Genomic DNA, 14158 nt, shown 5'->3' with positions numbered 1-14158 from the left:
ATTAAAGAATTTCTGCAATGCAACAGAAATTGAGAACTCTGCAGACTTTGTAAAGATCATCTTTATTGTGTGTTCTGTATGAGTATTGAGCAGGATTAATTCACAAAAAAAAACCTTGTTAGCAAGCATAGTCTTATCGTTTCTTTGCTAGATGCTTAATAAAGCAGGGATTCATGAGCACAGCAAAATAAAATAAAAACACGTGTCAGGCAACAGTGTAGAAAGTTCAGCTATTGGCGACGGGCGTCAGGCGCTGGGGCACAATACACAAGTTAACATACACACAAACAAAATCTGCATGAATTATTGATGGATCTCGGAAGCTGGTTTCTTTTTATCACCATCAGAGTTTCCTTTCATTGAACCACGACTGTGGCAGCATGCCAAGGAGAAAAACATTTAGTGTAGTGGCACTTATACAGGACAGAAGCTCCCTTTTTTCATGGTAATATCATATCAAGAGCAGAGCTTACATTTGCATCTCATGTCTCCTGCATCCTATTTTGCCTGGGAGATTGCATGCAGTTCAATGATGCAGCGGATATTCAAAGCATTCTCTTGGATCATTACCGTACACATTACACTTCCACAATGTCCTCCAGTTTTTTGAACCACAAACTGAGTACCTCCGCCTGCAGCCAGCCTGCTTGATTCTCCATAGCTTTAATAGCCTGTGGGAATAATGGGTGGCCTGTACATGAAAAGCACAGATAATCACACAAAGAGAAAAGCCCGGGTTGAGGCCTTCTTCTACAGAGTGCTCATGTCACACAGCAGGATTACAATACCACCTCAGGGGAGCTTCTTAGCAGGGCAAAAGTACACACGGCCCTGACATACTGACTGTTACACGCACGTACAAGCGTATATAATGACAAAGACCCAATGGCATCAGTTATGTGAGCAGCAACACTGCAAAAAAAAGGAAAAAAAATTTCTGAATGTGTTTTTTTGTGTGTTTTTTTTGCTTCCTCTCTGCCTTTGTCTGCTCGAGAGAAAAGACGTGTCTGAATCATTATCTTCCTGCCTAACCATCAGTCCATCTCATTTTTCAGTCAGTGCTGCCTGTCTATGTCTCGGCAGGAATCACACCGCGCTCTCCATTCATTCTTGCAGAGAAATATCATCATGTGAAGCTGAACTCATCTCTCAGAGCCAGATGGATGTCGCTCTGCCGCTCTCCTCCGCCTCATCTGCTCAGCTCAAGGTTAAACACAGAAAAAAGGACCACGGGCATTAGCACGGGTTCAAAACACCAGGCATTCAGTCACACACTCGTACAGCCATCCAAACACCTTTTATTTTCCTATTATCACCCCATGCTACTTCATATTAGTGCCAGCACATTCCACATGCATCAGCACATTTACAATATCACAGCCATTCACACACACATGGCTGTTCTTTGGTGGGAAATGAGTCCTAATCGCCGCCTCTCAACCTTCAGTCTGACCTCCGGCTTTAATTTATGTTGAAAAGGCCTCACATGCACAGACAGGCACAGAATGTACAAACAAAACCAGGCACATGCATATGTACACACACATACAAATACACACACAGACAGTCCTCAGGGCTGCAGCCCAAGAGAGCAGCCTGACTGTGCCAGTTCTGGCCATCCAGCCATTTAATCTGGCATTCATGAATGGAAATGTATTCAGCTTTGGACCAGAATTTATTCCAGAGCAAATTTGATAAGGGTCATTCACATGTTGATTCACATGCTGACAGCCAGGTTTTTACAAGACCCGTCATGATTGTTTTCCCCCACCAAACAGTCTAAACATCAACAGCGGGGAGCTCACGCTGAAAAAGATTGCATTTTGCTTCCCTATAAATAACAGCAAGCCTCTAATCAGCGTAACAAACTGTGTTTGGTAGCCTGTGTGTTTGACTTTGTGCTGGAGGCTTGAATGTGTGCACAGAATCGTTTGTGTATACGTGAGCAGGTCAGAATGATGGATGTCTGAGACCTGAAAGCTTCATACCTGAATTTGTCAGGAACTCCTTGAGGAATTGTCAAGAAAGTCGGACGACAACTCGGCACCAATTGATTTTGAATGTCTGAAAGCTACAGCAAAGCTCATTCCTCTACATCGCACAGAAGGAGAAGACATTGCTTGGTGAAAAAAGACAGAGAACAAATGCTAAGAGTCAACTTGTATGTACAGTACATGAGGAGATGTGGCGACTAGAATGCCAAGCAAGCCTCCCATTTCAACACCATCTACTGACAGTTCTGTCTCAATTCACCAAGTCTCCGTTTGAGAGCTGCCGACTCATATTTGAGCTGCGTAATAACCAGCACAGAGTATCTTTGCATTGTCGCTGCAGATATTTCATAAACTGGTGGGTTCGTGGAGAACAGAGTGGACTCAAGTGGCAGAAGGACTCTGCGTATTGACCTGCGTTTGAAGACGTGTTGCCGACCCTTAGTCCATAAAAAGGATCTGGTCAGCAGGGAGATGTGGTGCCAGCAGCCTGCTGGGCCGGCTATGGAGACGGCCAAGCCCTGGAACGCAGTCTGGCTGGTGGGACAGTATGGCCGGAGTAACTACCATCTGCTGGGGAGAGATGTGTGTTTTCATACACACGCGCCCCCCCTTTGGCAGCAGTTTGAGAGGGCTTCTCAAGGACTGGAGCTGAGGGGGTACGAGCTGAGAAAGTAAACGATGAGGCTACAGAGTGACCCTGCAAAACACGAAGAATTGACTCAGAGCAGCAGCAGCAAATCTATTGGTATTTCATGTACACATGCAGCATATGCACATGAATATCAACACGTCTGCACAGACAGATGACCAAGTTTTTTTTTGCTTGGTTTGAAATTCTAAATGCTGAAGCCCTAACTCTTCTTGCCCACACATGAACACACATGAGTCATTAGTAGATGCAGTATGTATTTTCCTTGTCTATTTATGAGGGATACCCGTCGAAATGCTCTAAAACTCTGGGTAACAGTCATCTGAAAATGTATGTGAAAAGTATTTGTGTGTATGCATGCTGATAGACACTCAGTACCTCCTTCTGATGCCTCTCTTTTGTGCACAAACACACACACAGACATACACACACACACACACACACACACACACACACACACACACACACACACACACACACACACACACACACACACACACACACACACACACACACACACACACACACACACACACACAAGTACACACACACACCAACGCATGCATGCAAACAAAGAGCAACTAAAGGTCTGCCTGTGCTCTAGCCTCGAGCCTGGCTTATCCTCTTTCAATTTTCATTTTTCCCTCACTTCAAAGTACCACATCAGTGAAAAGTTGCCAGTGGAGCGACTCTACAGTGTGGTTTTGTCGAACCCAATTTGAAGAAGAACACAATTTTTGGAATGAATGTTACAATAACTTTGATTAAAAAACCAGGCACTAGGAGAAAAAGTATTTAGAATTCCAGGAAAACAAAGCACAACGGTTTATCTTAATTTCCTCGTGATTTGATTATGACTGAGGCACAATGACACAGCATAGGGCATGAATTCAATTCTTGTGACTACACCGCATTTTTTACATTATTTACAGTCATGGCAGTTATTCCAAAGATTTTATGTACACTTTCAGTATGATTGAATTAATGTATAATTTGCATGCTAAGAGTGCTAAGAGGCAAGAGGGGAGTGAAGTAAAGAAGACCATATCCATCCAGGGCACTACAAGCTCACCTAACCCACTTCGGCTCCATTCATGCATTGACTGTTCACCCTTTTAAGAGGCATCTCAAACCAGATAATGGGAGAGATAAAGAGGACTATAGAACCCTCTGACTGAGAGTCTCCACCAGCTTTGACCTGCCTCAGCCCACCACTTAAATCAGCTGTGTCCATGTGTTGGCTGATAGCAACTTATGTCAGATATTTCAGGAAAATTGTTGAAGTCAGTTTAATAATTAGAGCCGGGATTTAAACGGTAGAGATCTATTGTGCATACACATTTTGGTCACTTTCACAGCATCATCCATTAGAGAAAAGCTGTATTAACACTCTTATAGATGCTATTTTAAACCTTTCTTTTTATGTCACATCTACAAATGATACCTTGGTCACCGGCGTAGCGGCACTTACTAGTAAACGCCTTTACTACCTCTCATATACAGTGTTTAATATTACAGTTTCACATGTATGCAGAAAATCTTGGAAAAAAAACAGATCCACAAAAAATATGGGTCATGATGATAGTTTCACCGACTAGTCCACAGTCTCAGCTGCAGCACAACCAGCAGTGCGATACATGTGCACAAAGGTGCAAGGTCTTCATTTGGCTGAGAGGAAATTGCTGTACAAAAACACCAAAGACAAGTTTGGGATGCATACCTGTTAACTTCAGAGGACTAGCATGTAAATTATTCTACTAAAATGCGTCACCATCTCCATATTTCCATTTATATTAAGAATTAATTAAAGATTTACCCTCTAACAGGCTTATGCAATGGATGGGTATGTAGGGACGTTTAGCTGGAAAGTACTGTACTGACTTCTCTTGTTTTACAAGTCTTGTTCTTTTTGAATAATGAAAAAAAAAACACAACTTCAGGGGATCGCTATTCTTTGAGTTTCTATCAAGTCTTTATCACAGTCTGTATCACAGGTCATCCTATATCCACTACTCATAATCAGAAGCACTTGTTCAGAATGCATGACAAATCCTTTCTTTTACTTGTCATGGTGAGTTCTTAAAAAAAAACAACAACACACAACATGGGGCGAGGTTAAAATCAAAGAAGATAAACATCACTTTGTTTCTATTTTCAAACATCCAGCATCCTCCGTTGCGATGGAAATTTCTTGCTCAAGGTGGAAATTTAGCACACCCGTTCCAACCCACCCACCCAGCAAACCAGCCCCTTTAATATGCGGAGACGCCGAAAGCGTGTTTTCATGCAACGTGACACTCAGTGAGGAGGCATCAGTGTGACAATGTGCCCCCGACATGCTGCAGAAGCATGAACAAACAATGGAGAGAAATTGCTCCAAAAACAGGGTGCATCATGGGTATTATGGTTTGGTTTTACAAAGTCAGTTGTGGGGCAGAATACAAATACTTTGTAGGCTGTTCATATGTACCTACTGTATTCTTTTACAATTCAAAAAGGGAACAAGCCTCTGAATAAGTCTGGCATGTATCACAGCGTCTCAATTATTTCACCCTGCTTTTCATAACTGCTGCGATGGTTAACATGCAGCAGGAAATAATTGAAAACCATTACGTATTTCTATAAACAATGTAGCGTACTAATGCTTGGCCAAACTGCCCACTCTTATCTTCTGGTGCATGCTAATCTCTAAATTGCATTGGTGTTAGTGACAGCTCATCAGACTCAGGAGAGCGATCCTGTTGCCACGGTGAGTTGTGTGACAGTACTTTGAATGTTTTTCATACTTCATCAGGAAGTCCTAGAATAAATTAAGAAAAACAAAGTTGTCTTGACTACCATCTGCTGCAGGGTACTTATTGATTTTGACAACACTAATGCTTTGCTTGTCTTCACATCACATAGTTGTCATTTGAGTAAGTCTTCAACAATACTCAACATCTTTCGTTGATGGGGTTTAATTGATCAGGTATTTGAACATATTAATTTAAATATTTGCACTGCATGACACATGTAGAACTGAGTCTTGGTGTTGATTAGATGCCATATATATCACTTCTTAATGTCTCTGGGTGACTGTACCTATAAATAGATCGCATATCTGCACTAACAGGAGTGATTGTTTTAGAGTCTCAAGAGACTTTATCCAATTTATTTTCTCTTTTTATTGATTCTTACTCTGCCACCCCAGATATTGATTTATAAAGTCAACCCTTTTTCATAGAAGTCTATAGATTCCGTTGGGTAAATTTGGAGTAATAGCAGACTATACAAAATGTGGGATAACAATGCTACAGAATGTCTCTTCACTCCATCCTGTCTGACTGCATTTTCTGTTGTTTTCTTCTTTAGTAAAGTCAGATTTGATGTTTTTGAGGAAAATACTGCTGATCAATATTCATCTCTCCACAATGGCTGGTTATTGTTGAAACTTGACAACCAGATACATAATTTCCCATGTTTTATTTCAATACAGAAATACAGCAGTTATAAAAGGGGTCATGTTAAGGGCCAATATGTAATATTACTGAGCTTTCTACTAATCACCAAGCTGTGTAAATACTTATTCCTTATTGGTCCAAACCCAATAATAATATTAATTCAGTCTCAGTAGAAAAGGTGACACCAGAGACAACCTGATTACACACATCATATCAAATCAATCCATGCAAAGGAGTCTGACACATGTCACCTCTGCATACTAAATGGGTTGGCAAAACAACATAGAGGGTGTTTTAATAATGGACCCTGTCCAGTAATTCAGACAATGGCAGCAGAGCTGATGAGTGCATCTCTAGTAGCTGATCGCTGCAAGGTACCTTAAACTTCAAGGGGTAATAACAATAATGATAAAAACTTTGACTTTTGCCTCATTTATCTTTAAAGTTATATCAATTGCAAAGCTCAGAGAAGGAGTGCTAAATGAGAACAGAAGTCAACATAAACATTGCTGCAGAAGTCAAATTCATCTTGTATAAATCTACTTTCAGTTAAAATGTCCAGTTTAATTAAATTATTTGTGCTGGAAATAGGCTAATAAGACGTTTTTACCATGGGAGTTCAACTGTGGAACCAGGGGGACTGCTTTTTATTAAGCTGTGATAAAAATCCCAATTTTTTAAATCAATATCATCTTTGAATCAATATTTTGTGTCAACTTGTTTATAGCTTTAGTTGGTAGGCAGGCAATAAGCGGGATAATGGATAGTGAGCAGGTGGTAATGCAAATGATCACTTCAGGGACAGACAACTCCCCCTCACTTTGCCGTGGGGTCCTGCTTACTCTGCTGGGATTCTAATTTGCATAACCACCTGCTCATGATACATTATTCCTCACTTAGTCTTTTAGTAGCAGCTTGCTATTGAGTTGAAATCTTTGTTCTTTTCACAAAGCCCTGCAGGGCAAATAAACAGCAAAGTATCCTGCATGACATTTAGTCAAACAGAATAATATATATTGTTCTTTTTAACTTTTAACCAGTAAAGCCCTGCACCTTGAAACCTGACACGTCAATGTGTGTGTGTTCAGACAGCATATATATATTTAAGGAAGATGATGAATTTGTCTGATCATATTTCGCCAGCATTCCATATGAGAACCATTGTCAGCTCTTGATGTATGACACCTCGGTGATAGTTTGAGATATTTATTGCAGCGATTGCCTGCTGTGAGTGCGCTCTGACTTATTTTTCTGCCGTGGGACACCTGACGGCTTCCCTTTGATGTAAGCCTCTCAGTTTATAAGTCCTCAAATATATGGGCACTTTCACGATTCAGAGAAGGGGCTTATCTGTCAGGAGGGGCATCAGAAATGATTTGTTGATGATTTTATTTTCATCCCCAGAAGGTTATGGCTGCATAAATAAATGCTTCCAAACAGGCAACCTGATGATGGAGCTGTGGCATAATCTCTGAGATGAAAGGAGGAAACTGTAAGAAACTTTCTGAGCCAAAATGCTAAACTTTGATTCAAATGTGCTCCATTTGTGTGTGTGCATGTTGTTCTCCCCAAAGTTAAAATTCACATTTGGATCATCCCATGGATACATGTTGTTTGTAAAGCTATAACTAATTAATGCGTCTTTCTATTCATCTGGAAGAGGTTCCTGCAGTTTCACATTCAGGGCATTAGGATCCTCTGTTATGTCACAGATGAAAGCCTAATCACATACCAGCCTTAATCCTCCAGCTTAGTAATAGCAGTCAATTCAAGAGTATGAAAGTCGATTTGCTCGTGCATCATGTGGCATCTGTGAAGGTCTAATATCAAAACAGCTTTTCTCTGCAGATTCGAAAATTGCCTGTCTTTAGTATTAACCTTTAAAGTTGTGTTTTTTTTTTTTCATTTCATCATTTTACTGTACTAAACACATGCCTGATGAAGTGAGCTCTTCACTGTATGTATCAACATTTATAGACTTCTGTCAAAGATAAGCTTACAAAAAGTAGCACTTGGAAAGACTTGTGTCTTTAATGAGCTACAGTAAGATCAAATCCTTTTCTTTGTTGCTTAGGTGATGCAGCTTGGAATAAATAATCCTCTGATAATGGCCAAACAAGCAGTAAGGGCCCTCTCCCTGCTGCCATCATTAAAATGGTGTTAAACACTCTTTGAATCAGTGCATTTTAACTAATGGTTTCATACTCTTTTGCCTCCAGCATTGTCCTTGACTGCATTTAAGTAGCTGAGGCAGCAATAAAAGTGAGATCTACTACTCTGTGTGTTGTGTATGGCTTAACTGCTAGAAAAAAAAAATACAATGTTTCTGGAGAAAATTCAGCAATACTTTGAATACATTTGATATAAATCTATAATCAACTTTAAATAAGGTGCCAGCTTAGCTCAGTTGGAGAATGCTTGTACAAATACCAAGGTGAACTTTCTTAAGCTATCCTGAACAAGGAAAGTCAAAGCAAATATTTAATCAAAGATCAGTTGACATTGAAAGTGCTTTTTATTGAGTTGCATGATTGAAGAGTTAAGTCAAAAGTAATTCAGGGAATTTCTCCTTCACAATTTACCCTTTCAAGAGTCTGTTTGAACTATCATAAAAAATGTTATCCAGTGACAATTAAAACTCAATTAAAACATTTTAAAAAATATATAATATTTTTAAAGCTTGTCCATGAAAATGAACCATGCACTGCACCATAACCAACGCTTAACACAGTTCCCATTGCAAACTTAAGAGGACAGCATCCTCAATATCCCTCTGCATAAAAAGTTCTAGAAGATTTAATTTTGCTCAAAGGGAGAAGACAAAAGAATATAACAATAAAAGCAACAGATTAATAGACAGGCAGAGCCCGATTGAACTTACTACTACTGAAAAATAGACCAAATTGATGGCGGATATGAAGTTAACACCAGACACAACACTCCTCTATGCATCAGTATCATCTGTGACAATTTCCAAGGCTTCCACCTGCCAAAAAAATCCACTCCTGATCATTATCCCATAGCCCGCTAGCAACTGGTAGCTAGAGAAATGGTCAGTGTCAAAATGTTTCTAAATCAAGTAAGTAGCATCTGAGGCTGTGTATGGACACAAAAAATATATATAAACCAACCCCTGATGGTATTTACCTAAGCTTCACCACGTATGCTACCAAATTGGCATCTTACATGTTTGGTTGTATTCTCAGCTAGCATTATTTGCTTCCCACAAATGCACATAGTGTCAAAGTGCTGACTAAATGTAAGCAGCAGTGTTTCATTGGTTAAGTCATAGTTACATTGATGTCATTTTGATTCTCTAAATGTTCTCAGAAAATATCCATGAAGAATGAATAGGGCAGGTTTCATTTTTTTTGTTGCTGTAGCTAATCTAATTAAGTAAACAAACAAGCCAGTTAGTTTGCTAGCTTGCTCAAGCTAATAACGTCATAAAACATGATAATAAATTAGCGTGTCATCATATGGTCTAAGTTATTGTAGACACAAGGACTGTATAAGATATCAAAATAGTCTCTGTGACATCATCCATTGGTTTCTGAAGTGGAGCTTTGAACCTTACTTTTGGTCCTCGAAGCAAGAGGCAAAGAGGTGAAGTTGCGGGGTGCCTTTAGCTTACTGATTCAGCCCTTTAATTTAGCCAAGTGTTGGTATTGTCAGCCATGCCTCCAATTATGCAAAACTTGTAGCGTTTATATCTTCTAAATGGGTGATCTCTAAAACTGTATGTATAGAAAAATGGGGTATTCAAACCAAAACTGTTGGTGGAACCAGGCTGTAAACACATTTAACTCAGCTGTAAAAAATGGCATTTTAAAATGGGGTCTGCTGGAATCAGACACTTGGGGTACTGCAGTTTTTGCACTTCCCCATTGGCACCATTTTTAAAACAGAGGTTGTCACCTGTATATTACTCTTGAATTACTTAATTCTGTCCTCTTACCTCGCACCACTATGGTGGTTGACTTCTTTGCCGGGTTCCCAACATTGTTGCTGGCCACACAGCTGTAGACCCCCGCCTCATCCGAGCTGATGGCTGGCAGCGTGAGTGTACCCCCCTTCACCACGCTCCTTTGTGGGAGGCTATCGTTGCTGCTAACCCAGGTGAGCAAGGGTGGCGGCTCTCCCCCTGTGGTGATGCACACCAACGACACAGTCTGTCCAGGATTCACCACAATAGGATCCTCAACCAGCAGCTTAATGGATGGGGAGGCTGCAGAGAAAGAGAGCATGGAGTCTTAGATAGAGTGGCAGGAGATGAACAACTTTGGCAACTATGACAGCTGAAAGACTGCACATCACTTCATCTGTCTATTTTCTTTGCTGTTATTTCTCAGTTTATTTGATAAAACACTTTCACATAATTAGCTGTTTTCATAAATCTACTTGAAAAAAGAAATATCAATGTAAAACAGATTTCAGCAAAACTCATCTCTCAGTACCTGTTTTATTGGTGAGTTGGAAGATGACATTGCGGTCAGGGATCCCACACACATTTCTCACAGAGGCAATGCAGCTGTAGTTGGCGTAGTCTTGAGGACGCAGGTTCTTCAGCTTCAAAATCTTCGTTTCCCCCTGCAGCTCAGACCAAACCAAAAACGGTATGCAAATATGTGCAAAAACATCAGCTTAATCAAGTAAAAGAAATGCAAAAACCAAGGTAGTGGAAGAAGGATGACAAAGGCCAAACAGCTCCAACAAAAGGTCAAGAACATGAATATTTATACAGTTTTAATGAAGCCAAAAATGAAAAGAAAAGGTAGCGCAGATTATTACTGTAAAAACCCTTCTAAAGAATATGCTGCTATCTTGAGTGTCAGCTTGCCTAATGGATTACTTTCCATTCAATGGCCCTGCAGTATTTTCACCATTCAGTTACAGAAATATGGCCGAGCTCAGTGGGGGGTCCCTCCAGAGAAATGGGAATGTTTGTTGGATTCATGCCGCGTCTGTCAAACTGTGAGTCCCGCCCAGAAGTCTACCATGAGGAAATAAACCTTTTGATCTGACTGACTGCAGAATGTGGGTGCTGGGTTGGAGAGGGGGAGGAGGAAGATTAAAACATGAATCAGCCATGCATTGCGGCAGTTCACACAACATGACAGCAAGTCACGTCCATCGAACCCTTACATGTCCACAGATAACATAATTGTGTCAGATTAGCCACAACCAGAACACTTTGCTTGCTTTCTTTCCTGGTCACCTCCTTTGCTTTGGAGCGGATATGAAGACATGAAGTCAGTGATTTTTGAAGTGCAAGCTCCACTCACAGCAGGAGAGGGCAGAATGGAGGGGGAAATCTATTTGGAAAATGCAAGGGGCAGCGAAAGGAATAGAAAGGACAAACACATTAAAGTGAATTGGACAGGGGGATTGATGGCTATATTGATGAAAAGATTGAACACTAAAGTACACCAGAGCTTTTGGGAGTGGGACTTGTGGCTGTTGGTAAAGGGCAAAGAAACTTTGGAGGAGGGTATTGTCACTATCAGGTAAGAAAAAAGTTTTCTTCCACATCTGTTCTTGTGTTTTAAATGATTCTCTTTGGGAATATGAAATGTAACCAGCTAGATGAGCATAAAGCAAATTGTTCTTATTTCATTTAAGCAGCAGGGAAGAGCATTGACTACACAGGCACTGAGAAAATGAGTGAAGAAGCTGAACAAAAGAGCTGTAACAAAATGTCAGAAGTGACATGAATAATAATATGTTGCTTAATGGGCTTTAAATGGATACCTCCTCAAGTTTTACACAACATGCTCAAAGAGAATATCACTGCAAGGAAACATCAAACCCAGTCATAAACATCAAAACGTATCGACCACTATAAAGACGTGACAATCTGACAAGAGATGAAAAATGGCTCCTTTACACCTGTGATAATTGTCCTATTCTCCAGCACTTTGAGGGGGAAATTATAGAGAAGAAAGTAACAGACAGCAGAAAGGACAGGGTTTCACAATAATGGCAGCTCAGGGCCTTACTTAATTGTAAAGCTGTTCTCCCGTACAGAGTTTGAAATGCCACCACTGCATTTCTACAGCATCAGTGGGAATATATAAAACATTCCGTAGACTAAAAAAAGTTGCCAAGGAGTGAAGCGGGAAAAATAAAGGGAGGGGAAAAAAAAGAGAGATGGACTTAATTCACAAATGTGCCAGACCAATGTAGAGGTCTGGCTGCGCACTGATGGACTCAGCTCAGCCCTGCAGGCTCCATTTTGGTCAGCTATGAATCTGTAACTTGATTGTTGGGATATGTTCCAGGCAAGTTCTGACATATTGTTGGGATATAATGAAATTAGAAATGTGTATGAGGAAGTTACCAAGAGTTTAGTCAGGATTTATTTGGTGTTTCACCCACACAAAGCTAATCTCTGCATTTGGGTTGCTTTCTATATTACTCTGTCCCAATTAGAGCTTTAATAGAGGATAGGGTGATGGAGCAAGAGAAGGAGAAGAGAAGCACAAAGAGTAAGATGGAAAAGAGTGAAAAAGTGTTGGATGAGGTCCAGTTTGCTGCTCAGCCACTCAATTAGAAATTGGACATCTTTTAACTTCCTTATTTTCTTTCCCTCCATTTCTTAACACTCTTTTGTTGCATGTTTTTTTTCTGTTCCACATATTTCCATTCTCTCAGCTGTCCAGTTCAACATGCAAATTGCATTCAAATCCATCAATTTAAACTCAATGATTCTCTCACAAGTGAAAGAACAATCTCAATCAGTTCTTTCTTGACTGCACAAGATCGCTTTTTCAGAACAAAAGCTTCTCAATTTTTCAGATTGAAGAGAAAATCCACTCAGTTCTAAGAACTGATTATGCAGTCTCTTTCTTTCACTGTCTGAATTTTCCAAAAAGCATTTAACTTCATGAAACTGGGTTAGGGAAACTAATATTGGATTAATAAGTACAACTTGTGCTGTGCCAGAGCACAGCAAGGAGTGGTGTCAGGGTTTGTGAGAAAAAAAGCCCACCATCCCAGTGCTGCTCACTATCACTTCCAATGAACCCACATAAAGAAATGAAATAAATGACACTATTATTACAGGGTTTTATGTACGAATATGCTACCTTTCGGTGCTATGTGCATTCATTTATTAGCAGCTGTGGCCTACTCATCTCTGTTGTGAAAATGCAAGAAGTGTGTTTGTTGTGACAACATGTTTTACACCTCTCCCTCATTGTCAGAAGAGGTTGATGAAAGGCATCATTAACACACCTGTGGTGTCTGCTTACGGCACTACAATGCCTCCATGTATGTAACGTGCTAAACTAGAAATAATAAGCATTGAACAGAATCTTTTGTTTGTACAAATGCTCACAGAATCTAATAGCTCTCTTTCCTATTAGTAGTCATATTGACAAAAACATAGTCATACCAATATCCTAGTAACACAGCATGAGAGCATTTTTTTTTATGAATAATACGTTATAGACAAATTGTAAACTTGCTCTGCTGCTTCAATCTAGCTGTTACAAAATGTTCTTGTTTATTTTAGTTACACACAGAAGGGTGCCACGGCTTGAAGTTGGTCTTGAGAGTGTCTCCTAATTGGAGAGAGTGCCGTCTAAAAAAGCTTCAGAAAATTTAGCTCAAGATGATCACGTCTGCTCAAGCCTTCAAAGGTTTATTCTCTTTTTTTAAAATCCTCTGTTTTGTATCAACTTCCTCAAAATATTCATGTGTCTGTTATTTCCCTCTAATGCTATGATCAGAGTGGAAAATCAAATGCCGTTAAAATATTGTACATTTCCAAATTAATGTAACAAATGATTAACATTTAACCACCTCTTTATTAATTAACAACCTTAGAGATTAAGAAACTGAAAGTGAAAAAGTTCAGGGACAAAGGGCACCAATTAATTGGGATTTTATTGACCCATTATATAAAATTACATCTTTAATAACCCATTTAAAACAACTTGAGCTAAGTCACAAAAGCTTTAGTCAGCATCCAATTTACTGCTAACTAACATGTTAGCCAGCTAAGACTACACTATTTTCCTGTTCTATCTTATGTACAATCACTGCAATGACTTACAATGAAGATCTTGACT

The 14158-nt window shown here is 39.8% G+C and overlaps 1 protein-coding gene across 5 annotated transcripts in view; it reads right to left on the bottom strand.

The window, feature by feature from the left end:
• Positions 1–14158, bottom strand: part of mdga2a (MAM domain containing glycosylphosphatidylinositol anchor 2a) — a 351098-nt gene that overhangs the window by 92440 nt on the left and 244500 nt on the right. For 3 of the 5 annotated variants that reach the window (XM_034699300.1, XM_034699303.1, XM_034699301.1), the window contains exons 8-9: positions 10541–10676; positions 10042–10311 (exon numbers count right to left, since the gene is read on the bottom strand). In XM_034699300.1, the coding sequence (XP_034555191.1) occupies positions 10042–10311; positions 10541–10676 (406 nt within the window). The remainder of the gene's footprint in view (positions 1–10041; positions 10312–10540; positions 10677–14158) is intronic. The other 2 variants (XM_034699302.1, XM_034699304.1) reach the window with 1 other exon arrangement.

This window comes from Notolabrus celidotus, chromosome 13 (assembly GCF_009762535.1).
Source record: "Notolabrus celidotus isolate fNotCel1 chromosome 13, fNotCel1.pri, whole genome shotgun sequence".
NCBI classification, from domain to species: domain Eukaryota; kingdom Metazoa; phylum Chordata; class Actinopteri; order Labriformes; family Labridae; genus Notolabrus; species Notolabrus celidotus.
Note: the sequence above shows the minus strand (reverse complement) of the source record. Positions and strands in the feature narration are given on the sequence as shown.